The sequence below is a fragment of the Carassius gibelio genome, chromosome A20 (assembly GCF_023724105.1).
Source record: "Carassius gibelio isolate Cgi1373 ecotype wild population from Czech Republic chromosome A20, carGib1.2-hapl.c, whole genome shotgun sequence".
NCBI classification, from domain to species: domain Eukaryota; kingdom Metazoa; phylum Chordata; class Actinopteri; order Cypriniformes; family Cyprinidae; genus Carassius; species Carassius gibelio.
In genome coordinates, this window is record NC_068390.1 from 20450194 (window position 1) to 20475293 (window position 25100).

Sequence of the window (25100 nt, forward strand, 5' to 3'; positions counted from 1 at the left end):
AGTAGCCACATCACTGACAATATACTCAAAAATCTATTTTTTAGAAAGCATACTCTGTATTGTCCAGTACAATGTACTTTAGTTGTTATTCAGAACAGCTTGCTGCTTCTTAAGTTTCATTGAATCCAACTTTAATCAACATGCAAGAGAGAAATCCAGCTTTTGCGTCAGAATTGAATAAGCCAGTTCAGTGAACTATTCCCAAGTCTTTAATCTTTTTGTAATTTACTACAGGCTGTTACAAGGGATTTACAACTCACTTTTAATCAATTTAACGGATCCTTGCTAAATAAAAGTATTACTTAATTACTTATATCTTAAGCAAATGTGCAATGAGACATCACAACACACTGTATTAAAATACAACCTTTAATATAAACAAGAGTTTCTAAACTAAGCAAACTTCGGGGATAAAGGCAACATAAATTCAAATTAAATTTTCCAATGTATAGTAGAGATGGAAAGGAACCCACACAGAGATCGAACAAATGATATAAGGCACATTTTGCTCTTTATGTCATAATGTGGGACCCCATTTTGCATTGTTTCTCTGATCCTTGTTTTACTATGTATATTTAGCATTTTTCACAGAACATATACAAACAGCATTGACTGCAGCATGTAAAGACTTGACCACGGCCCAACCTATTTCACTTGAAAAAAAATTATACTACGTATATTTGGGTATAATTACTTTATGCAAAAAGGCAGATTTCCATGTCTATCAATCTATCTGTGAAATTGATACTGTATAATATGTTATAGTGCACTGGCTCACAATGGCTGATTTGGTCAGGGACGGATGCAGAATATTTTAGAAATTTATTAGATACTTATAAAAGTGCAATTATATATCAGTGTAAACATTAATTAGGTTGGGCCCCAACCTCAATGCAAGATAAACATCATGACTTTTTTCCCAGAGGTTATATATCAAACACTTTGGTTACTGAACAGACATTTTGTCCCATCATGGAGGGTGTTTTCAAAGAGAGATGGTAAAAATTTTGTGCGTGTGTGAACATGCAAGACATTGATCATTTTGAGATGCCTAATCCAGACCTCATGTACTCATACACCACATAACTGATGCTGACAGCTGGGATCACTTTCATGAAGTTGGGCAGGATCCCACGGTAAAGCCCGAAAAAGCCCTCTTTCTGCATGATCTTCTTCACCAATATGGACATGGACACCTGCTCCGATCCCTCCATAGATGCTAGGGAGAATAAAAGGAAAATGTTAGACAAATCACAGGGCAAAACGGACATATTCAAGTGTGCATTTTCTTGTCTGAATATTTACCCTGGGCCTGCATGCGTGTGCGGACCAGGGCCAGAGGGTAACTGGCCAGCTGGCCACATGTGCTAGAAATGGTCCCACAGCCGAGAAGAACCAGCACTCCTGGATTAGCAGTGTCTTTAGCATAGCGAGACAACCAGGCATTCTTCAGGGTCTGTACAGAGAGAGAGAGAGTGTCAAAATTACATTTATTCATGTTTCGTTTCAATTTTAATTTCAGTCTTTTTAGTAATCACTATAGTACTTCAGACTCATCATGTTTTATATCAGTTCGTTGCCAAGAAAAAAAATTCTAATTTTCATTTTCGTTTTTCATCCAATATTTGTATTTTATTTAACTTCAGGATTATTTCATTTAATGAAAACTATTTTTCCGTTTTTTTTTTTTTTGTTAACAGACAGACCACCCATCAATGAGGCAAACAACTGTAAGGATTGCCCATTTTATTTGTGTTGTTTTTTTGCACATCAGATTATTAAAAATAAAAATAAAAGTTCTGATTTATAAGAAATGCAAAGTATGATTCCAAATGATACAAAAAGGGCCAAATCTTTTAGAAATGTATCTTGCACATAAATATGGAAGCATCTGCTACATTATTAAGTAGTTCAGACCTGAAAAACTTGAAAAATGCCTAGAGGTACAACACCTAGTCTGAAAATATGAAGCTTATACGATATTCAGAAACTGGGTATATAGTCTAACAATATAATCTTGAGGTATTTCACAGTATTCCAGAGTTTGTACTCACCTCATACACTGCTAAATCGATTCCAGCATATGGAATAATTCCCAGGATATTGGGCACATAGCCTTTATAAAAGGCCTTCACTCCCTCCTTCTTCAGAATCTTCTTGGCACAGTCAAACATCCCAGAATACTGGCCAGTCTTCCTCAGAGTAAGTCTGGTCTTCATTACCTACAATAAAAAAAAAATTACAATTTACTATCATAATCATTTACCTTAAAATGTGCACCACATGTCATATTTCCACTGAGGGCTACAGTTCATTTTAAAAGGGCAATGTTGGAGCCATAATACATCAATTCATGTAGACATCTATACATTAAAACTCTAGTCTTTCTTCAAAACACATAATACAGAATAATCCATCTCCAAGGGTCTCATTTCTAACCTCCATAGGATAGATGGCTGTTTGAGCGGTCGCACCGGCCAGAGAGCCAGCAATGAACCTCTCGTGTGACTGGATTTTCCCACCCTCTTTGGTCAGCAGCTTCTTATACTGTTAAAGTGCAACACAAAACACATTAGGCAAGACTGATTTAACACCTAAAATTTTCAGATTTCACTCTTTTCATTAGGTTCGGGAAATGCAATCTTCTCCCTTGCAATTATCCTCCGTCCTCCACGCCGGATTACTAGTCCGGGGTTTTGTGTATGACTGCTGTTAAAATAGCTCTCATTGACACGCTGCTTGTGTAAGACACTTAAGTAATGTCACATGAGCTGTTGGCCTTCATAATCACAGCCGTGTTGTTAATATTCAGTAACTGACATTTAAACCAATATAATACGTTTTTTGCTTAGATTTGCTTTACCAGGAAAAATAATGGTTTAAAGATAAGAAGGAAGATTGTGGCACAGAAAAATACAAAAGCGGAAGTGGTTTTCAGAGTTTGTGGGTTTCTGGGTAACGTGGGTTTCTCAGTGTCACATTGGTCATATCAGACTAGATATTTAAGATGAAAGCTAGAAATATTCTCTCTATTTTCTCACCTGCTCATATGCCATGAACTTGATTGCAGTTTCTGGGGCGATTTTTATGACATTGACTCCATTACCCCGCCACAGAGAGGCCACGCCCCCTTCTTTAATCATCTGCTTGAACCCGTCCACCAGACCGATTTTGTTGGTTTTTGAGGAATGAACCTAGAAAAGTATATATTAAGGTCATTATACCATTCAAGTAGATATTTGCTTAATTACATGAAATCCATTAAAATATTTATCAGTCGATCAAAATTTCAATTGATCAAAAATTATCGAAGCAATCAGCTTTAACTATTTCAGAAAAACATTTCCAATAAAACAAGATACATTTACATTAACTACATAAAAATACTTTTAATACACAATATTATTCTTAAGTAAATGTTTCTTGTTTGATGGAGGAGTACATATTTTACAACATAAATATTGATAAGGGTTTAACCGCACCTGCATGAAGACTTTCATTCTGTCCAAGGGGGCGGTTCCTGTTCGAGAGACCACCCCTGCCATGCCTCCAGCAACAAGCTGCCTCCACCAGATGCCTGTGGTCTTTTCCTCCTCGGTAAACTCATCTGGAATAGTCAGACTGTCACCTATATCCAACACCTAGCACACAAAAAATGCAAGTATGTTAGGAACTTCCTAAACCACATTTAATGACAAATAAATTAAATATTTCATGGCTCAAACCAATGTTTGATCTCCGTTCAAAGCAGAATAAACACTGGCCTCAATGCAAGTCCAACTGTGACCTTTAATCTTTCAAACTGCACAACTACTGACTCCGAAGATTTATCATTCGTAAGGGACAATTAATTACAACCTTGCTACTAATCCAAGTTGGTGTAACCTAATGTCATTAACGCTGTCATCTTATGTAACTGCATCACAGACTTAACACAGCATTTTATTAAAGGGGCAGACCACCCAAAAAAATATATTCTGTCATTATTAACTGTGAGTCGTTTGAATTAGAAGTTCAGCTATTTATAAATGTAATATAACTTAACAGGAGAGAAAATCTACCACTTTTTATTTTTATTATTTTACTACTGTCTATCTGTATATCATAAGATGGGGCTATACCTCACTAGGCCAAAAAAGCTCTGGCCTCTATGAAATAATGCAGATCAGAGGACCTACCATATCTACATCCATCACATATACGGCCTCTTCATCCTCAAAATCAATGATGAGCCATTCTCTCCTGTGCTCCTGCAGCAAAGCCATTCTGATACTGTGCTGCCAGCCCGTCTGACACCAGCCGTGGACGCTGACAACCACAATGAAGACCTACTGCTTCACCTGCTCTCCTCACAATATCACTTCTACATCTTTGCCCAACCTCTCTGAGCTTCCATCAGTGCAGCAGTCAGATGACGGGTAATCCCAGTACAGGACAGGCTTAAATTAGCTTCGCTGCAATTGGCTGAGATGACTCAAGCCGAACTTGCACTACTCAAAAAATTTGAAAACCACACAGTGACTGGTTTATTTGAAGTCTTAAACTGTAGTTAACCTGAAAAGATTTTCGATGAAAGCAGCGGACAACCACAAACATTGTATTACTTTAATTCTAAATAGTAAAAATAGGGCTTTTAACAGTATATGGTATGTCCTTATGAGTTCAAGGGATGCAACATCGTCTTGCACTTTAAACAAATATTTGTGTCACATTCGTTAACTTTTGACACTTAATCAGTTATCCTTCCTGGTTTCAACACTTTTCCCATGATCCCCAAATACTCCCCACTGACAGAAGGATATAAATGGCTGGCCAAGCTGATTAGAGGGCTACCGAGCTGTGTGGTTGACTAGACAACTGAATGGGCGTCTGACCGGGCTGATGACATGTGACCATTTGACTGGACTAAGCAGTGCCGTCATCATAGCATCTAGTGACCGTTGTAACTGATACCTGATTCAAATCAGATGGCAATGTGTGCAAAATGTGATGTAATGATTGCGTGGAACTTACAGTTGAGTGTTTCCAGTAGCGTATGATTTCCTGAAGGTCATCTGCTGGGTTGAAGAGGAAATGCTCCCTCCATTCATTCCAATCCACAGTCATAGTTCCATCCGCATCAATACTGGAGGTCAAAGGTTCAAATTAGAGAAGACATGTGAATCTGGATTACAATGTCCTACGTGATGAAGTTATTGTAGAGCCTAATGGTTGAATCTAAAAATAAAAAAATAAAAAATTCTAAATGAACAGGAAAAGCTATATTGATTGCTTTTTCTTTATGTAATATATGTGTACATATATGTAAATAAATATACAAATACTAAGCCAATTGCTGTGACACTTCTTTGATCATGGTCTGAATAGACTTCGATTTTTCATTCATTTCATTCTTGGAGTGAGCAGGTCTTAGGGAGTACCTGTGGAGGATCTTCTCTGCATCTCGATCTGTCAAGTTTAAGCCTAAGTCTTTCAGCGATTGCTGGATCTCTCGGACATCGATGCGACCTGCATATGCAATTAATGTTATTCATAAATGATTATTTGGTGATCAACAAAAGCAGAAGGTGCAATGACAAGTCAGCGCCTTTCACAATATACATCGTTTCAAGACAGCTTTACAGAAAGTCATGTTGTTGTCTATGATGCCTTGATGCATTAACATAGAGTGGTTTTAGGATACAAATGATCCTATGAATCTAATGGTTAAAACGGATTAGTGGATTAGTCCTGAAAAAAAGGAGAGTAAAAAACATACAGTATCTTACCATCCTGATTTTTGTCCAGACTCTTGAAGGTCAGTCTGAGTTTTTTCTCGTGTTCTTTCAGATACTTTGAAAACTCCTCAAAGTCCAGCCCTTCATCCTTATCAGTGTCTCCAGAGGCAAAGATTTTCTGTAAGAGAGAAACATAAACACAGTCCATGAGGTTCCTGGTAAATGTGCATCACGGAGTACTGAACCTAAATATAAACATTTCTATTTTTGCACATCGTACAGATTCTCTGGAAACAATAATTTCTCAACTTTATGCCAGATTTCACAAAAAGCCCTTTAGCCCTCATTTCATATTCAAACAGTCCCAGCTTAGTTAGTTTTGACATCACTGAAGCTTTAGAAACACTGACACCCAATTTTGTCATTAAGATGCAATTCACACTTCTACAATGCAGAAATGTAGGTAATACAAATCTAAAAAGCAATTCGACAAGCAAATTCCTCTCATTCCTCTCCAAAATCAGTATGGACAAAACAAGAAAAGTATTATAATGTATCTGTGTCGCCTGATGAGTTTGCAGGCACACTCTTTGTCTTTGAACTGATAGTGAGTCTTATTTGCTTAGGCGAGGTGGGGTTATATCATAAGAACGCCATCAGGTAATGGAATGTAGGTTTTATATGAGCATGAGTAGTACATGAGTGTCTTTCCCCACCCTTCTGATTTATGTGCACTTCCTCCCGTGAGACAGGAAATGGCATTACCTACCTGTGATTGGAAAACCCTATCTTAAAGAAAGGACAGCTGGGGGAATGTTGAGGCAGATCTGTTATTTCCTGTAGTTGAAGTCGGTTGACTATTTCTATGACTTAAATAGCATCAAATATTACTAGAAGAGGAGGCTGCCAATAAATGCATCAATTCCCCATCACATCTTTGAACTACTAACTTACTTATAGTATTTTACTATAAGGTTTAGCTTAGAAGCATGTATTATTATCTGCAATATTACATCGAACAAAATGGTGGACTTTACTTAGTAAATTTCCCTAGCGTGCAAACAATATAGGAACCCAACAGCCTGTCAACGTGGTTTATTGGGTTATGCGGTTTAGCGCCCAGATCTACAGGAAAAGTGAGTCGACAACAGAAACACAGTGAGCCATTGAACTGGAATTACCTGCGCCTCTCCTTTGCCCATAGAGAAGCCCATAGCAGCCAGGCCCGTCTTGAGCTCAGAAACATCCACTTTCCCATCTTTATTAGCGTCTAACTTCTCAAACAAATCCGCGAAAGTTTTCGTGTTGTCCTCCTCCACACAATGCGATTCGGTGAACACGAATTTCCTTATAAGCTGATGCATGATGCAGTGCGACGTATGGTGTATTTATATTTTTATTTTAATTTTTACCGGACGGGATCCAAAGCGTGCAGGGAAACCGCGGAAGAACAGCAGCAGAGGTTGCCTGGCACTGGAGAAAACAGACCCTCCCTTAACTTAACGTCTTGCCCTACTTTGTTAGACTATTAATCATTATTTTATTGCCACTATCGCTCGAAACTCAACACTGTATCAGGTTCGAAGTAGACTTTCTGCCGAGCTAAGCTGAGCTGAGAGGAGGGACTGACGTTAACATTACTACGGTATTTGTCTGCGTGCGGTGTTTCCTCGCCCTCGTTTTAGACGGACACACCCAAAAGAATTATATTTGACACACTGCCAAGAATTACGAGGATGTTAGTCATTTATGCGCAGCTTACCACTTTTCATGGCACTATAGACTATAATGCGACCGTTATTTAATTACTAGCAACCAGATAGATAGCATGTTTGATTGTTTTTTATTTACTTATTTGTACCAACAAAATATTTGTATTAGTTTTATTATGTTATTAGTACCAATGACATTATTATTATTATTATTATTATTATTATTATTATTATAGCTTGCGTGCTAAAAAATATGCAATCAATAACAGTGGCTACAGAATATTCAGTTTAGTTAAGCACAGCTGTAGAAACAAAATCCCTATCACCCTAAATATAGCGAGTTACTACAGTAGTCAGATATGAATGGGGTAAATATAGCTTCAAAAGACTGCATAGCAATTATTATAATTGCAGTACATATTAGAGAATCAAATCAGTCGAGGCATACACACTAACCTAAAAGCCTAGTTTATGGCGAGAGGCATTCACGAGAATTTACTGTATGGTTACTCCATTACAATAACCATTTCATGTTGCTCATAACAATCTCTAACGACATTTTTCTTAGAATAAAATTTCTATATCACTAAGTATGAGGGATATATATATATATATTACACAATAGCCCCTATGAGACAAAAAATGTCTCTACAACAGATTGGTTGAAGACTGAACACTAGAGGTCCTCCAGTGTGTACTTCAGAACTGCTGTAGAAAAGTGCGTGACAACTTTACGACAACTGTACTACATGTGTTGCTTTACGACATAGAAATCGCTTTACGGAACAGTGCAGCATGTTTACTGATACTGACATTTTTATCCGTAGCTTCATGATATAACTAACTACAAGTTTGAATGTTTATACGAGTTCTGGATTATTTGTAGCTTGTTTCCAAGATGGGTAAACCGAAAAAGAAGAGTAAGTATTAACTGCTAATTGGACGTGTTCTGTAAGCTGCTTGGTGATATGTCTAATAAACTAACGCAAATGATTGAGTATTGTATGTTTTAACATCATATGTAAGGGATTTATTTTTTTTAACACTAGCTGTTTACTAAATATTTGTCAGTGTTAAAATGACAGTGCGACAAAAAGGTAACAAAGTCATGTGGATGAATACTTAAAAAAAAAAATGTTTGGTCAAGGAAGCATTCATTTGAAATGTAGCTACTAATTTTTTCTTGTTACTTTCAAAGCACAACAAAGTATCTGTCAGTATATATATGTTTGGAAAGCATTTTGGGTTAGACTTAAGTTTATGATAAAAAAAAAAAGTTGTAACAATCAAAGCTGTCCAGAGTGCATCCAGAGTAACTAGTTCTGTCCTTTAACTAGTCCTTAACAGTAGGGACAGGTGTCCGGAACCTGCATTCTGCTGAGAAAGAGTATGCGTAGAAGTTGTTTCTCTTATACTATCTGTCTCCTCACGAGGTGACTCGAGCCGTGCAGAACTGATGATGATGACAATTGCGGATGTCATCAAGCAGTTGGTTGAGGCCCATGAACAGGGAAAAGATATTAACCTTAACAAGTCAGTGCATTTTTTAAGTTTCATAAACACTGTTTTCTCACTGGAAAATGGTAAAGTAAGAGAGCTGGTGTTTTTATAGAGTCAAGACGAAGACATCAGCCAAATATGGTCTCTCTGCACAACCACGGCTGGTGGACATCATTGCTGCAGTGCCACCTCACTACCGAAGAGCCTTGGTGCCCAAACTTAAAGCCAAACCCATCCGTACTGCCAGTGGGGTAAGGATGGCTTGATGGCCCATTGTCATTTGTATTGGGGTGGTGTAAAGATATCATAATATAGAAATTAAGCTGCTGCACAGACTTTGATGTAATATATCATTATAGATTGCAGTTGTCGCTGTGATGTGCAAGCCTCATCGCTGCCCACACATCAGTTTCACCGGCAACATCTGTGTGTGAGTGAGTGTGACTGAAATAATGTGTCCGTGTATTTCTGTTTCACTACCATTCAAAACTTTGGGGTCCAAAAGTTTTTTTTTTTTTAAATAAATTAATACTTTTATTGAGCAAGAATATATTAAATGAGTAAGGCATTTATAATGTTATAAAGTACTTTTATTTCAAATAAATCATGTTCTTTATAACTTATTGCAAACTTTTTAACATTTAAGTAAAAGTATTTTCCACAAACATTAATCAGCCCAACTGCTTTCACCACTGATAATGCTAACAAATGTTTCTTCAGCACCAAATCAGCATATTAGAATGATTTCTGAAAGATCATGTGACACCGAAAACTGGAGGTTTGCTATCATTCATAAATTACATTTGCATTGAACTGTACTGCGAATGTAAATGTGTTGAAATAGTATTTTAAATTGCAATAATATAATTAAATGTTTTACTGTATGTTTGATCAAATAAAAGCTGTTCTTTTGAACAGAATAGACTTCTATCAAAGACATTTAAAATTCTGACCGACCCTAAACTTTTGAACAGTAGTGTACATTTATTAATTCATACCATGTTTTTATACAAATTAGCAATTCTACAACACAAGCCATTCATCCTATAGAACGGCATGAACCTTTTACAGGACATATTCCTTGTGGACCTGCATCTGGTTTAAGCAGTTAGCATTATTTATCAGTTGGTGGAAGAACTTTTAGGAGCAAAATATAATGACAAATCTGGTCTCTGTTTTGATGTAGGTGTAGTGAGTATTTGTTTTCATATACTTTCATATGCTCAAACAGCTACTGCCCTGGGGGTCCGGACTCAGATTTTGAATATTCTACACAGTCTTACACAGGATATGAGGTAATTATCCTTCTGTATTCCACTGCAATGCTATCACACGTTTTTATGAGGTTTGCACTGATGTTATGCCATACACTTCATTTCAATTGTCTATTCTTACCCAGCCCACGTCAATGAGAGCCATACGTGCACGATACGATCCCTACCTCCAGACTAGGCACCGAGTAGAACAGGTGAGTCATCTTCATAAGCAGCATTTTTGGCATTGTACAGTTGAAATCATAAGGGATCATAAGCTACTTAATGGTTTTGATTTTACTGGGTACATCTGCAAAGTTGATGATCCTCAAGAGCATAAAATATTCTCATATTTTCCTTTCATGTGATGGCGTTAATGTCGTTATGCTGCTGTGTTTGCACGTCTAGCTTAAGCAGCTGGGTCACAGTGTGGATAAAGTGGAGTTCATTGTGATGGGAGGCACATTCATGGCTCTGCCGGAGGAGTACAGGGACTATTTCATCCGTAACCTCCACGACGCTCTGTCAGGACACACTTCCAACAACGTCACTGAAGCTGTCAGGTACCAGCGCCCCATAATAAACTTGTCTATGACTGATAGAATCAGGCCACCCTTAATTATGAGTTTCATTGCACAAATTTTTTAGCACCAGGAGAGGGCAAGGTACAGTCCATCACCAGTCGGTGACAACATTATTTGTGGCATAATTAGGTGGTCTTTCTAAGAAGTAGTTAGTAGATTTATCATTGAATATTGCTTGAAATTAAGTTTGAATATATATGTGTGTGTGTGTGTGTGTGTGTTAGAACTGATATTAAAATTCTGTTTCATTTTAACAATATAACACTAAAAATCTTTTTTTGATTTGAACAAAAATGTATAATGTAAAATGTAGGCATCACAAAATCATAATATTCAAATGTATTGGCCTTGCACAACCATACACAGTAAAAAAAAAGTGGTGAAATTATTATATATATATATATATATATATATAAATAATCAATCAATCTCAATCAATACAGATAACCTGAAAAAAAAAAAAACTTATATGACCAGTATGTCATGAATGCCTACTCGCATTTTCTTCAGAAGTAATTATGCATAAATGTACTTGTTTCAACCCATTACACAACTGTTTCAAGATCAGTCGATAACTGCAGGAATTTAATTACAGTTAGATAAAAGCAGAGGGGATGGAGCAGCTGTGTTGACTAATGTGTGTCTGGAGAAAATCACTAGTTAATAAGCTCTGACCTGGGACCAGTGTTTTTGTTGTTGGATAATAGTTAGTGTAAGCTAAATGAACAAATGCAGGCCTTGGATCAGTTAAAGTACAGTGCCAAAAACCTCCTGGTGAGCAAATTTGGTTGCATGGCAGTGTTGAGAGGCTTTTGGACTGGTCTTCAACCATCAGAGCAGCTGCACTGGCTCTGCTTTTTGCCTAGACACAGAACAAAAAGACAGAATGTTGCATTTTGGGTACTTGCTTAAATGATGATGTCAAGATAAAGTGTGTTATTAGCCACATCTCCTGACATGTAACTTAACTGTTTAGCCGGCAAATCTTTTAACTTTGACCATTAGTCTAAGACAGTTTAAATATGTATAAATACGGTGTCTCTTGATAAGAGTGTGTGTGTGTGTGTGTGTGTGTGTGTGTGGAGGCAGATGTCCACAGGATTGTCGGCACACCACAGCTTATCAGTGGGTTTGTTAAGATGACACGATTGCCATAATTTTTCCGGCGGCTAATCAGCCAGAGATGGGCAAGAAAACAGTTCGATTTCAGGCACATTGCTTATCTCAGCAGAGTGTGTGTGTGTGTTTGTGTGTGTGAGAAAGAGAGAAATAAAGAGATTAAATAAAACTAGAAATGCTCTGTTGGTTTCATAACTACATTGTCTAAAACTGGAGAAAGAAACAGGAGCTAAATGGACAGAAAGAGTTTTTGGGCTATTAAAATTTCAGAACAATATCAGGCATGACAGGAAGCCAAAAACCATGCATTTCAGAATTATTATTTAATTGATGAAAGCCAGTACAGTTGGCCAATTAAAACCAGCTCAGTCAGATGATAGTTTTAATATTATCAACAGAAACTGTAATAGGAATTTTATAATAGGATTTTTTAATTCTATCAAGAATTCTTAAAATAAAATTTTAAAGAGTTTTTGTTTGTTTTGTAGTTCAAATGTACATTACACACACACACACACACACACACACACATACATACATACATATATATTTGCAGTGGTGGCCAAAATGATTAGAAGACTGGTATTTTCACTATCTAAAAATGGTTTGCTATCTTTTGCTGTAGTGTGTCAGTAGGAAATATCAGTTTACATTTCCAAACATTAATTTTGCCATTAATTGTAATACTGGTAATCCAGTGTGATTTCTGTTTGCACAAGGACTCTGACAAAAACCAATGCTCCACACAGAGATCTGATCTCACCATCATCAGTCTGTCTGGATTAACACGAAGAAACAGAACAAACTGAGACAGACTAAATTTCTGTAGGTTTCTTGAAAGGTAGGTTTCTTGAAGCATCTTGGAGACGTTGCCACAGTTCTTCTGGATTTAGTCGGTGTGGCGAGTGGGGCGGGGCCGAGAGGCGTGGGAACGAGGAGTGAGGCCAGGTGTAGTGATTGGAGATGAGCTACACCTGAGCCCCACCGCTAGTATCGAGTCCCACGTAGGAGATGGAAGGATATAAAACGGGAGCGACGACCGTGAAGGACGAGAGAGGACCAGGCCTGGGATATTATTTTATGTTTTGGCTTTTATTTGTGCGCGTCAGTCGCCGTGGGGGGCTGACGCGCTGTTTTGTATTTACTTTGAATATTAAAATGAGTTTTTGATTGTGTGCCGGTTCCCGCCTCCTTCTTCCCGATGAATATGGAGATTTGTTTATTACAGTCGGTCTCAGTTTGTTCTGTTTCTTCATGTTACTCCAGACAGACTGATGATGGTGAGATCAGATCTCTGTGTGGAGCACTGAATGTTGTCAGACAATTTGTGCAAACAAAAATCTCACTGGATTATTACAATTAATTAACAAATAAACAACAGAATTTATTTAAAATAGAAACCCTTTGTAGCATTTTTATTGTCTTTACTGTCACTTTTGAAAAATGTAATGTCCCTATTAATTTCTTTAAAAAAAAATTAGATACATGTATGTATAAAATAGTATAAAAAAAATCTGAGTTTAGAATTTTTTCCCCCCAGATACTCTGAACGCAGTAACACCAAATGTGTCGGCATCACGATTGAGACCAGACCGGACTACTGCCTAAAGAGACACTTGAGTGACATGCTGGCCTACGGTTGCACCAGACTTGAGATCGGCGTACAGAGCGTTTATGAGGATGTGGCTCGTGATACCAACAGGTCAGAGTTTGGTGCTTTAAAATTAGGGCCGAGCCACAGAGTCGAAGATGAGTGTTTGGTATTTGGTTAAACTTGATCCTGGGATGTTAATTAGCATACCATCGTTGTTCAGGCTTCCAGTGAGGAAATTGCAGTTTGCTTGCTTGATTATGTGTTATTTAGGAATCACTGCAAGGGTTTAGTAGTCTATGCTAATTACTCTATACTTAATCTTTTTTGTGTAGTTGTAAGTGCTTTGCTGAGAACAGCATGGAATTTAAGGGACCTTGTTAAAAACATAAATAATTCTAAAATTAATATTTTTACCCAGCAATATGACCAAATTTTGTTCAGCAAAACTTAGTATGACATTTCATTTGTAACTCCCATATATTTTATTCTCTTGTGCATGTTTCTAACTTTTTCAGGGGACATACTGTTCGGGCTGTGTGTGAATCTTTCCACCTTGCTAAGGATGCTGGTTTTAAAGTTGTTGCTCACATGATGCCAGACTTGCCCAATGTCGGTATGGAAAGAGATGTGGAGCAGTTTATAGTGAGTACTTTATTCATTAATGTAATTATGCATTCACCTCTTAAATCTGCCACTAAACACAATGTGAAAACAGCAATATGATTAAGCGTGAGGGCAAGAGTCTTTTTTTATTACAAAATTGTTTGGTGTAGAATTCAAATCTTAAAGGCATAGTTAATCTAAGAATGAACATTCTGTCCTCTTTTACATCATTTATCCTTACATTGTTCTAAACCGGTATGACTTTCTTCTGTGGGATGTTAAGCAGAATGTAGGATCCAGTAATAACAAAATTCATGTACACTACCATAAAAAAAAAAGTATGAACCAAATTGATCAAAAGTGATAGTAAATATATTTGTTTATGGCAGGGGTTTCCAACCGTGCTCCTTTAAGGCGGGCATACACTGTGCGATTTCTGTGCGATTTCGGCAAGGTACCAACTCACACTGTACGGGTAGACCGTATTTGATATAAAGCCAAAGCTCACGATTTTTGTGCACTCACTGTACGGTCCGATTGCCGAGTTGCGATTTGACTGCTGACACTATACGTGAGGAATCAACCGATTCAACACGTAGGATCCCTCAGAACCCTGATGTTTGTGGCTGTTTCAGAATAAACATGCTTTCCCGGGATAAACGCACTGCTTTGGTGATATGCGCAAAGCGCAATTATGTGTGCTGAAACGTCCCAAAAAAAAAAAAAAAGAAAAAAAGGTGTCGGCGTATCTAGACGCGCAGGTGGCTGGGAAGACGTGGCCAATATGGTCAATCCATTTTGCTACGCGAACTGGAGGTAAGCAGGCGTTTTTTCCCCTCTTTTATTTTTCTTTGCCATAACTCCACAAGTTATCCCTCCATCACTTCAGTCCACACTACACGCTGTGTCAGGTGTCACCATGGTTTCGTTCATGGTTTCACACACGCGCAGTGAGGGAAACGCCAAAAAATCGGTTCGTAGCCCTGCTTCAATAGTGCGATACCTCACGAGAGGCGACCTAAATTTCTGACATGTCAGAAATCCATCCGACCAACCGATTGCCGGTCGGGAGAGGCATATCGCCTCTCGTTTCCCCTTGTACACTGCATGAACACTCCACGACAAACGACGCACGAAAATGCTGAAATTCGGCCCGACCCGAAAAAGTCGCACGAGTCAGAATACGGCTCAAAATCGGATGAAAATCGCACAGTGTATGCCCGGCCTTAGAGCTACCATCCTGCATATTTCAGCTCCAATCACAATCAAACACACCTGAACCAGCTAATCGAGGTGTTCAGTGTTACTTGATAACTACAGACAGGTGTGTTGAAGAAGGATTGAAACTGATGTCTAGAGGTAGCTCACCAGGAGCAGCGTTGGAGACTCCTGGTTTATTGTTTAGTAAAAAAATATATATATATTTCGGGTTAATTCTGTTCTTTTGAACTTTCTATTCATCAAAGAACCCTGAAAAAAGTATCACAGTTTCCACAAAAATATTAAGCAGCCCAATGGTTTACAACATTGATAATAAAAATTTCTGAACCAATAAATGCAGCCTTTGTTGAGTATAAGAGTTATTTTAAAAACATTTAAAAAATCCTACCAACTCCAAACTTTTTGAATGGTAGTGTATTCAGATATGGTGCAAAGAGATGTGTCACGGCAGGATTGATGTCAGTGATGTCAAACATGGTTCTTTTGTGTGTCATAACCATGCCAAATTTGAACATGCACAGCTGATGCAGCGATGACTTAATTTTTTGTCTGTTCCTCACACAAAGCTATTTAAAAAGCCATTAGAAGATTTGTAATATAGCACAAAAGTTATGACTGTTTTAATATTCTTCCAAATGTTTCCTTTGGTGTTTGCCTGAATAAATTAAGTCACGCTGGTGAGGAAATAATGGCAGTTTTCATTAAAAAAAAACTTGCAAAAGTGCCGCTTCAATAATCATATTTGGATTATTTAAAATACAGCTCAAACATAAGCTTCAAGAGGATTATGGGATGTAGTGCTTTGTAATTTTAAGGTCCTCATACATACAACTGTTTATTCTGTAAGCTCCTTTATTGTAAATGAACTGAGCAGAGGGTTATTTAAATGCACAAGTTTATCTCTGTACCTAACAGGTTATGCAGATGGTTTACAAAATGTCATTTTCATCAATGAAAGGTCTTAACCCCTTAAGTGTCACCCCCCCTTTTTGGGGGTAGAGCTGAAAAGGGCATGTGCAGATTCAAATTAATGTAATTCTGGAACGGTTTGGAATATGAACCTAATTTTGGGCTCGTTTTTAAAAACACACTTGGAAGTTTCTTGTACATGTGAAAGAAGTTGAATAAAATGTAAAATAAAAAAGTTATAGGTGTTTAAGTTTGTTGTAATAAAAAAAAAAAATTTAATATTTATTTATATTTTATAAAAAAAAAAAAAAAAGTATGTGTTGAATTTAATTTCATGTCAAATGAAAAGCCTAAAATCTAAAGAAGTTGTGTTCCAAATTTGACATTGATATCACAAAAAATGAGGTTTCTGTGTTATTTTTAGTTGCTATACCAACAATGTCCACTAGGTACTAGTTATGCTCCTTGTATGAATTGTAATGGACGACTGATTTGATTTTTTTTATTCAAATAGCAATAAAACATTCTAGATAGGTTGTAAATGATTTTTTAATCAAACATAGCTACTAGAGTGTTGTTACAGAAACTTCATACATGATCATGATCATATTATCACATCATATTATGATCATACATGAAATTGACATTCATTTAATTTTTTACTGAATACTTGCAACATCAATCATAGATATACAAATATACATATTCAATTTATTCTCAATTTTTTTTATAAAAACTAGAAAAGATGTTTTGTCTGAATTATTGGCAGCCAAAAAAATATAAGAAATATATACTTTCGTGATTGTATATGTATGTATCAGCTTTTTGTAACAAAAGGCAACTACTTTTTTTTTTTTGCTAAATTTTCTTGTCACAAATTTATGAATTACTGTCACTACATAATTTTAAATATAAAACAGTGGTCAAATATAAAAAATACAACCTCTAAGGTCTCCAATGATATATAGTTTGTCAAGATTAGTTTAGGTTTAGTATAGAATATTACGGTTTTAAATATGCAATGGCTTTGGGCCCACCGGTGGGCCAGTGACACTTAAGGAGTTAAATTAATCAACGTTTCTGTGATTTGGCTGTTGGGTTATCCAAAATTTCCATATTACTTTCTGGTGCTCTATTAACTTTGACACCCAAAGTATCCGAAATTACTGAGCCGTATTCATCATCAAGTAGACTTCCCAGAGGTATTAGCATAAGAAATGAGAAATTTAAATGTCTCAAATTTTGAGTTTAAATAAAAAATAAATAGCAAAATGAAATTGTTTCCCATATCACACAGCCCTAGGTTACAATACGAAGAGGCAAATAGAGGTTATACACAAAATGTACAGTACATGAACACGTAACATAACCTTGAAGAAAAATCAGCTTTTATCGGGTGTTGTAGCTAATTGTTACATAGCAGGAATGATGGGTAAAATGTGAACGAACTAGGGAGTGATGTGCCATGGCAGGCTGCTCTTTTATACCCTCCGTCAGTGTCCAGCTGTGACGCATTGGTTCACATTATCAGGGGCTTCATTATGTGAAGTGAATAGAGCATTCATTATGGTGGGTTTCATTACTGAAGCATGGAGATCCAATCAGTGACTGTGCTCTGGAACCCATTCAAAGTGCTTCTCTCTGAAAGACTGTATTAAACACCAACCGGGAACAATCCAGGTGCCAACGGGTTTCTATGATGTCTTAAGCAAACGCTGTCAGTGCACGATCTTATGAGTTTAGCGATTTTAAAACAGGTGATTATTTCCCATTAGGGGAACAGAAGAGCCTAGAATGAAGTGAATGACGTTAATGTTGCATAAGAAACATCATGATTAACTGAGAGCAATTATATAAATAATATTTTGCATTAGCAGTCACATAAATGCCACTTAACTGTAACTTTTTATTGCAATCATCCAGTCTCTAGAGTCTCCGAAAGCATATGTCTCTAAAGCTAAAAGTCTTCACTTAGATTTTTAGATTTGTTGTACCAAGTCCGCATTACACCTACCTCATTTCCCCCCGGGAGGCTCTTATTCGCCTCCACACTGCTGCAATCAACTGACAGCTCCTAAATATTTGGATAGAAATACCTTTTTGCTCTATTTGTACAATTTGTAACTGTAATTTTGCAATTAGAGGCTAAAAGTGCAAACAGTCTATTCAAAAATATTCCCTTTTTTACATTTGTGACTTATTTTTGTCCACTTTTAATGTTAGTCAATGTTAGTGTCTTGTACTAATAAACAGTATTTGGAGCTATGAATTCTGATGAAATAAAATGTAACCACTATCCAGTCTGACTCTTTTTACTAGAGCTCTTAATATTGAAATAAACTTTTATCAAAGTTCAGGAAAGTTGCCACTTAAGGATTTAAGATTGTGCTCAACAATTATTTGTGCACAATTTTTGCCATGGCATGACATAATTTTTACTGTGGCTTCAGGCTAGGGATGCACCAGTATTAAAGTTCTTGCTGATACTGATAAGACTTAAAATAAGAGATTATTAATCTATAAATTACAATATTATAATACTGGCCATTGCCAATGAGATAATAATTAATAATTTTTATGTTATGGTCAATAACCAATAAGTTACCGATATTAAAATTCAGGCTGATACTAATAAGACGGTACATTTTTTTCATGTTATAACCAATAATTTACATATATTAAAATTCTAGCTGATAGTTATAAGACAATTAGTTATTTTCATGTTATGGCCAATAACCGATAAGTTCTGGCTAATACTTATAAGAGGATTAATTATAATCATGTTATTGCTGTTAAGCAATAAATAACCGATATTAAAATTATTCCTAACATGAGTTATTTGCATGTTACAGTCATTAACCGATAAATCTGTAATATCAAAGTACTATACTATTTTGTCTAAATAAATAAAAAAATAAAACACTAAAAACATTTAGGCATCACAATGTTCAGTATAATTTATATTTGCTAAAGATTATATTTTATCATGCTATTAAATTCGCATTATTTTCATTTTGTACCATCTGCAGTTAAGCACAAGGCAGCTCTTTCCTGTCTGTAGATCTGTGTCAGAATGACCACATCCCAGCAAACTCACTTGTAAAAAATTATGTTCAATGTGTTTGTCAGCACAAAGTGCATGCCATTTTGTTTTCCACTTCATATTCCTTTCTATTAATACCTCCAGCGTTTTATTGACATCTGTTTCACGCATAAGTTTGAGTGTATATTAAATCATCTCACACACCTGTTGCGATATCTCTGTGATAGAGAGCCATTAGGAGGCATTGTGTCAGAGCAAGAGATTAATGGCTGTGGAAGGTGGTCTCTGACCCCACTGCTATCAGCTCTTCTCCTCTGCCACCATGTGCCCACACAACCTCACCTATATCACCGACCGGCGGCGCTCGGCCGGTTTATCTCACCTAAAATGCTTTCTGTGATGCTCATGCTCTCCTCTTCCCCTCCCACTTGCGTATTTGCTTGCTCGCTCTTCGTCACGCCTCCCTCACCTTCCGAGACGGGGACCTGTCTCTGCTATCTCAGGATGAGTGTGTGGTGGAAGGAGCGTGGCTTAGTGATAATGGAATCCCATTACTCGTCTGACTCTCACTTATCACTTATCAGACTGTTTGCAGGCTCCCCTCCCTACATAAAAAAAGACACTCAGTGTAAATATATCACACAAAAACTTGTTTCATTTGACTCTTAGAGTAAGGAGAAGCGCATGGCTAGTTGTGACTCAAATAATCCGTCATTTCAATTTGTCTGTTTAAGGGAACTATTTTTGTTTGTTTGTGCTATTTAGAGCCACTGTTTAGTTTAGACTCATGCAGTCTTTGTTTAAATGCACCAGTGTCCAGTTGAATGATTCATTGGTGTGTCAGGAAGTAGGACAGTAGCAATTAAATGACCATTGGCATTGTCTCTTTGATTGTAATGGTTGCATTTCAAATTGTGCTGCATGACCCCTGAGCTTTTCAAAGTGACGGGTAAATCAGATTCCCTCACAAATACTCTTTAAGTAGAAGACGTAAGCAAGATCAGTGATGGAGGGCATTGAGACTTTATTTAGCAGTTTTCCAATTCTTAAAACTTGTGAATGATGTTACTTTCCAGTTACGTTTCATCCAATAAGTACTTCAGGTGAAATTAATCAATAAACTTGCATCACAAGTATGTAATAGTAGTACACAGTCTGTCAGCATACAATACAAACTGAATATGCTTAAATTCTGCTTCAAATTGTTTTATGAATCTCATCCCTACAGCTTCTTATTTTGGTTTAAATTTCTTTAGTAACAAGTTTGGAAAAAGATAACTGTTAAATGTTTTCATAAAGGATAACTTGTGCTTTTATCATCGGGGAAGTTATAGTACCGTAAGTGAAGTCTTTGTTTTAGTTTTAAATATTTGTAAATATTTGAGTTTTATTATGGCAATGAGAAAAAAATTATTATATATATATATATATATATATATATATATATATATATATATATATATATATATATATATATACACACATCTACACACACACACACATATATATATGTATGTATGTATATATGTATATGTATGTATATATGTCTTTTTAAATTCAAAAAATGAAATGTTTTTGTTTTTAATGGTTTTATCCAAGTAGTGGACACATTACTGGTCCTAGTTGAGTAAGTCTCATGTTTGCACTGCTCTGCTAAAACATCTCCTGTCTTTGTCACTAGGAGTTTTTTGAGAATCCTGCATTCAGACCAGACGGGCTCAAACTTTACCCTACACTGGTGATTCGAGGCACCGGACTGTATGAGCTGTGGAAAACGGGTCGCTATAAGAGCTACTCTCCCAGTGCCTTAGTGGATCTGGTTGCACGAATTCTAGCGCTGGTTCCACCATGGACTCGTGTGTATCGTGTACAGAGGTAAGATGGACTTAATGTTACAGTTTTAGACTTAATGTTACTATGTTTCAAAGTTTGTTTTGGCTATAATTATGGTTTGATCAATTTATTATACATTGATATTACAATTTACATTAAATTTATAAGGTTTTTATATATTTTCAAATATAATTAATTCCTGTAGAGGCAAAGCTGAATTAACAGAAGCCATTTCTCTAGTGTTCACATGATCCTTCAGAAATCATTCAAAGAATTCCATTTCAAATATGAATGCAAGCGAGTGAATGCACAGACATGAATTTCTTCTTCTTTCAGTACATTCCAGCCTCTGGCCTGTGAATTTATACAGTGACAAGACCAAAAGAATATTATTCTGAATCATTTTCATGTTAAATTAATCAGAAATAAATGTAAATTTTTAAATGAAACAATTGTGGTTAGGCATCGCAACATTTATAACATTATTTTGGGTTTTGGAAAATTTACATGTAACAGTGTTATTAAATGATTAGTGTTTTTAAAAATGAACTAACTGAGTATTAAATTATGGCAAGGGTAATTAAAATGTGAAAGCAGGAAACTAACATTAACAATTAAATATCCAGTTTCATCCAGTATCGATAAATAAATAAAAAAGTCTCTAATATCAATAATTGATATGGTACCAATACATGCATATATAATTTATTATTTAATCATATTCATATTCATTATAGTGTGACCACCATTTAGTTTTTAAATGGCTTTGAAGAAAGCTGATGATCTCGGGCCTCTTTCAGGGATATCCCAATGCCATTGGTGAGCTCTGGGGTGGAACATGGGAATCTGAGAGAGCTGGCATTGGCCAGAATGAAAGACATGGGCACTGAGGTAACCTTAATTATCATTCATTTAGTGTGTTTGCTATATGAATTCAAGGCTATTGAGTAAAAGCTGTTGTGGATTCTTGCAGTGTAGAGATGTGCGAACCAGGGAAGTGGGCATACAAGAGATTCATCACAAAGTTCGACCATATCAGGTTATTCATGTTTGGTGTTAGAAGTCATCAGATTTGTACAGTTAGCAACAGGAAATAATTTCTGTGCTTCCTGTAGGTCGAGCTGATCCGCAGAGACTATGTGGCTAATGGGGGCTGGGAGACCTTCCTGTCTTATGAGGACCCCGAGCAGGACATTTTAATTGGTCTCCTGCGTCTTCGTCGCTGCTCACCACAGTCCTTCCGGCCTGAGTTGAAGGGTGGCGTTTCCATTGTCCGGGAGCTGCACGTCTACGGAAGCGTGGTCCCTGTCAGCAGCCGAGACCCCAGCAAGTTTCAGCATCAGGTAAAGAAGCCTTATTTCTGTCAGTAAAACAAAGTTACTGTACTGTCACCTGGAAAAATTACGAACACATGATTTTTCATTAATAATGGTTAAAAGTATATATTGCAAAACGATTCATCTGGTGTCGAGGTGAATGTAAATTTATGTAAATTGCAATTGAATTGAATTTTCTTTATTTAAAAAAAAAAAAGTATGTACTGATGCACATTCTAATGTTCTTTTTCTCCTCTTGTGCATTTGTAGGGTTTTGGGATGATGTTGATGGAGGAGGCCGAGAGGATAGCCAGGGATGAGCACGGCTCAAGCAAATTGGCTGTTATCTCAGGTATCAAAAATATTCTGTGTTACGGAATGGCACATTTATTTTGTTGGTTCTTCTCTTGCCCTCGCTTGAAAAGAATGCATATGAAATTTTGACATGCACCTCCCCAATTCAGCTGCAGGATGGAGATAACCGCAATTGGAAAAATAAATGAAAATCTGTATTCATATTATTCTGGCTCTGATGCTTTAATGCAAGTGCGTGATAACTTTTGTACTCGCATGTCTGACAAAGAAAAACAACAACAGTAGAATATATTGGAAGTACAATGGGGTTTTCTAGCTCTAAGTATTTTTAATCTGCCTGGCAGCATTAGCTAAAATAATGGTTCCTTTCAAATGACTAAAAACGGGAAGTTCTTTTTCCTTTAATCAGAGCAAATTCACTAATATCAAGTTATAAATTGATACTCCAATTTAAAATAACTTGTTTTCTGTTTTAATTTTTATTTTATTTTTTTGTAAATGTTATTTCTGTGACAGAGCTAAATTTTTAGCAGCTATTCCTCCAGTATTTAGTGTCACATGATTCTTCAGAAATTATTCTAATATGCATTTTATATTTATATATATTTTTGTGGAAAACATGATACAATTATTTGATGAAAATAAAGGTCAATAAATGACATCATCTTTTAAAATGTAAATCATTTGTAACACTCTAAAAGTACTTTATTGTTACTTTTGCTAAATATAATTTTTGTCGTTTTCTCAAATTTGCATGTTTTTGGTCCAAATAACATTCCCTACGGTGCCTCTATTAGAGCATGTAACATTAAAAGAAAGATTATTTTTGTAAATCAGAATTTTTGGTCATTGTTCATGTTTTATGTTGGATTCAGGTGTTGGAACAAGGAATTACTACAGAAAAATGGGTTATGAACTGGAAGGGCCGTATATGTTGAAGAGCCTTTACTGAAGCAGAGAGGAATCCATATTAAGATGAATCATATTCAATGGAGAAAATCATCTGGCATGCAGGACACCTACTTTAAGGGGATCTTTACACCCCACCTATAATTGGACTGGACTTGAGGATTGCAGAGAGCGTGTGTGAGTGGTCATCACAAAGCAAACTTCACTATTGTTACATGCCAGCAAAAAAAGGGGAATTTTGTACTTCTCTTATGAAGACCATGCTACAAAGGTACACCATTCTCCTTTGGCCTTAGTTCCCATTTTATAGACTTCTCTCTCCAGTATACTTTCCAGTGCATATTTTAATTCAATTTAATTTAATTTACTTCTCTGGGAAAACACTTTTTTTTTTTCTTTTTTTTTATCACATTATTTTTGGTTTTTTACTGACAACATTGGACATAACGGAGAAAAAAAAAACTCAGAGGCTCTCAGTTATCCTGTTACGAAAGCGCATTTTTTTATGTGGATTTGGGAGGGGAAAATAATTTATGCTTGCTTCTTGGCAGATTTGATTAATCCACCATTTTTCCTGCTCTGTTAATTTTAAAGATGGATTAATTGCATTTTCATGTTTTCTTGGCTTTGCATGAAAAGTGTTCATCTGGTTATTTTTTTTTATTGATAATAAAAGATATTTATCCAGGATTTCAGTTATCATCACATGAATATACATTGTCATAAATCATATGTTGGCAAGAGATTTGGATGGAGCTGAATAGACATAATAAAGCCATCACTGAACATTCAAAGGAATTAATGGGTAAGAAATCATCCGTGACAGTCTCCTGTCCAGCTCAGATATGAAAAACTGTCGCCAAAATGATTGAAATTCAATTGCTTCTATTTTGGACAGAATGAAAAGTTCATTGGAACTACTCTGCTGCGTTTCGGTGTCTGTCACCACACCACCAATTTCTGAGAAATGTCATCTGCCGTGGCGAGAGCTCTCCTCCGCAGGAGACCTCATGATACGTCTGCTGATGGGTTTTTACTGCTTCATTTGACATCGCAATACCAGATTATATCACTATCTCTGTCTGTGAGTCAAGGTGTCAGGCGAATGATGACCGACCACCCTTAAAAGCTAAGCTCAGTCAGATCACACTTGTAAGAGGTTTGTCATCCGAGAAATGGCTTCCAATAAAGTGCACAATATTGTTTTGCCACCACCCCACAATAAAGTGATTATTTAACAATTGTTGATCTCGCAATTTCCCAGCACAGACCCTTAATGGCTTGATAATCTCCAGGTTAAAACGATGAACAGTGTGCACTGTGTCATCCTACACACCAATCAGCAGCTTTCACTAAATCTCAGGAAGTTTTAACTAGACAATCCCATAAATGATTTTTGCAATAACAATGGCTCATGACAGTCATTATTCCTCTCAACTAAAGTCTTACCAATGCAAAATTAATACTGATGT

The 25100-nt window shown here is 36.5% G+C and overlaps 2 protein-coding genes across 3 annotated transcripts; one reads left to right on the forward strand and one right to left on the reverse strand.

Annotated features, from left to right (window-relative positions):
* Nucleotides 1-351: 351 nt before the first annotated feature.
* Nucleotides 352-7406, reverse strand: LOC127938475 (calcium-binding mitochondrial carrier protein SCaMC-1). Its single transcript, XM_052535115.1, has 10 exons — nucleotides 6899-7406; nucleotides 5769-5895; nucleotides 5421-5508; nucleotides 5014-5125; nucleotides 3483-3641; nucleotides 3042-3194; nucleotides 2440-2547; nucleotides 2055-2222; nucleotides 1306-1456; nucleotides 352-1219 (listed from the first exon to the last, which is right to left on the reverse strand). The coding sequence occupies exons 1-10, from the start codon at nucleotides 7079-7081 to the stop codon at nucleotides 1038-1040; spliced, it is 1431 nt and encodes a 476-aa protein (XP_052391075.1). The 5' UTR covers nucleotides 7082-7406; the 3' UTR covers nucleotides 352-1037.
* Nucleotides 6808-24426, forward strand: LOC127938474 (elongator complex protein 3). 2 transcript variants are annotated; one of them, XM_052535113.1, is made up of 15 exons: nucleotides 6808-6853; nucleotides 8863-8962; nucleotides 9042-9180; nucleotides 9289-9359; nucleotides 10161-10224; nucleotides 10329-10397; nucleotides 10591-10745; nucleotides 13426-13587; nucleotides 13995-14121; nucleotides 20937-21130; nucleotides 21889-21979; nucleotides 22062-22127; nucleotides 22204-22431; nucleotides 22675-22756; nucleotides 23595-24426. In XM_052535113.1, exons 1-15 carry the CDS (start codon nucleotides 6823-6825, stop codon nucleotides 23669-23671), a joined length of 1656 nt encoding a protein of 551 aa, XP_052391073.1. In that variant the 5' UTR covers nucleotides 6808-6822; the 3' UTR covers nucleotides 23672-24426. The 2 variants fall into 2 exon arrangements, with proteins under 2 accessions (XP_052391073.1, XP_052391074.1); XM_052535114.1 differs by lacking the exon at nucleotides 6808-6853 and adding an exon at nucleotides 8182-8349.
* The last annotated feature ends 674 nt before the right edge of the window (nucleotides 24427-25100 follow it).

Bases quoted from the DNA above. Each gene is read 5' to 3' on its own strand.
- LOC127938474 (XM_052535113.1), top strand. From the start codon at position 6,823: ATGCGGTTTAGCGCCCAGATCTACAGGAAAA. The intron at 6,854-8,862 runs GTGAGTCGACAA...TCTCCTCACGAG, and splicing joins CGCCCAGATCTACAGGAAAA to GTGACTCGAGCCGTGCAGAA. The intron at 13,588-13,994 runs GTCAGAGTTTGG...TAACTTTTTCAG, and splicing joins GTGGCTCGTGATACCAACAG to GGGACATACTGTTCGGGCTG.
- LOC127938475 (XM_052535115.1), bottom strand. From the start codon at position 7,081: ATGCATCAGCTTATAAGGAAATTCGTGTTCACCGAATCGCATTGTGTG. The intron at 5,896-6,898 runs GTAATTCCAGTT...TCTCTCTTACAG, and splicing joins TGGGCAAAGGAGAGGCGCAG to AAAATCTTTGCCTCTGGAGA. The intron at 5,509-5,768 runs GTAAGATACTGT...TTGCATATGCAG, and splicing joins TCTGGACAAAAATCAGGATG to GTCGCATCGATGTCCGAGAG.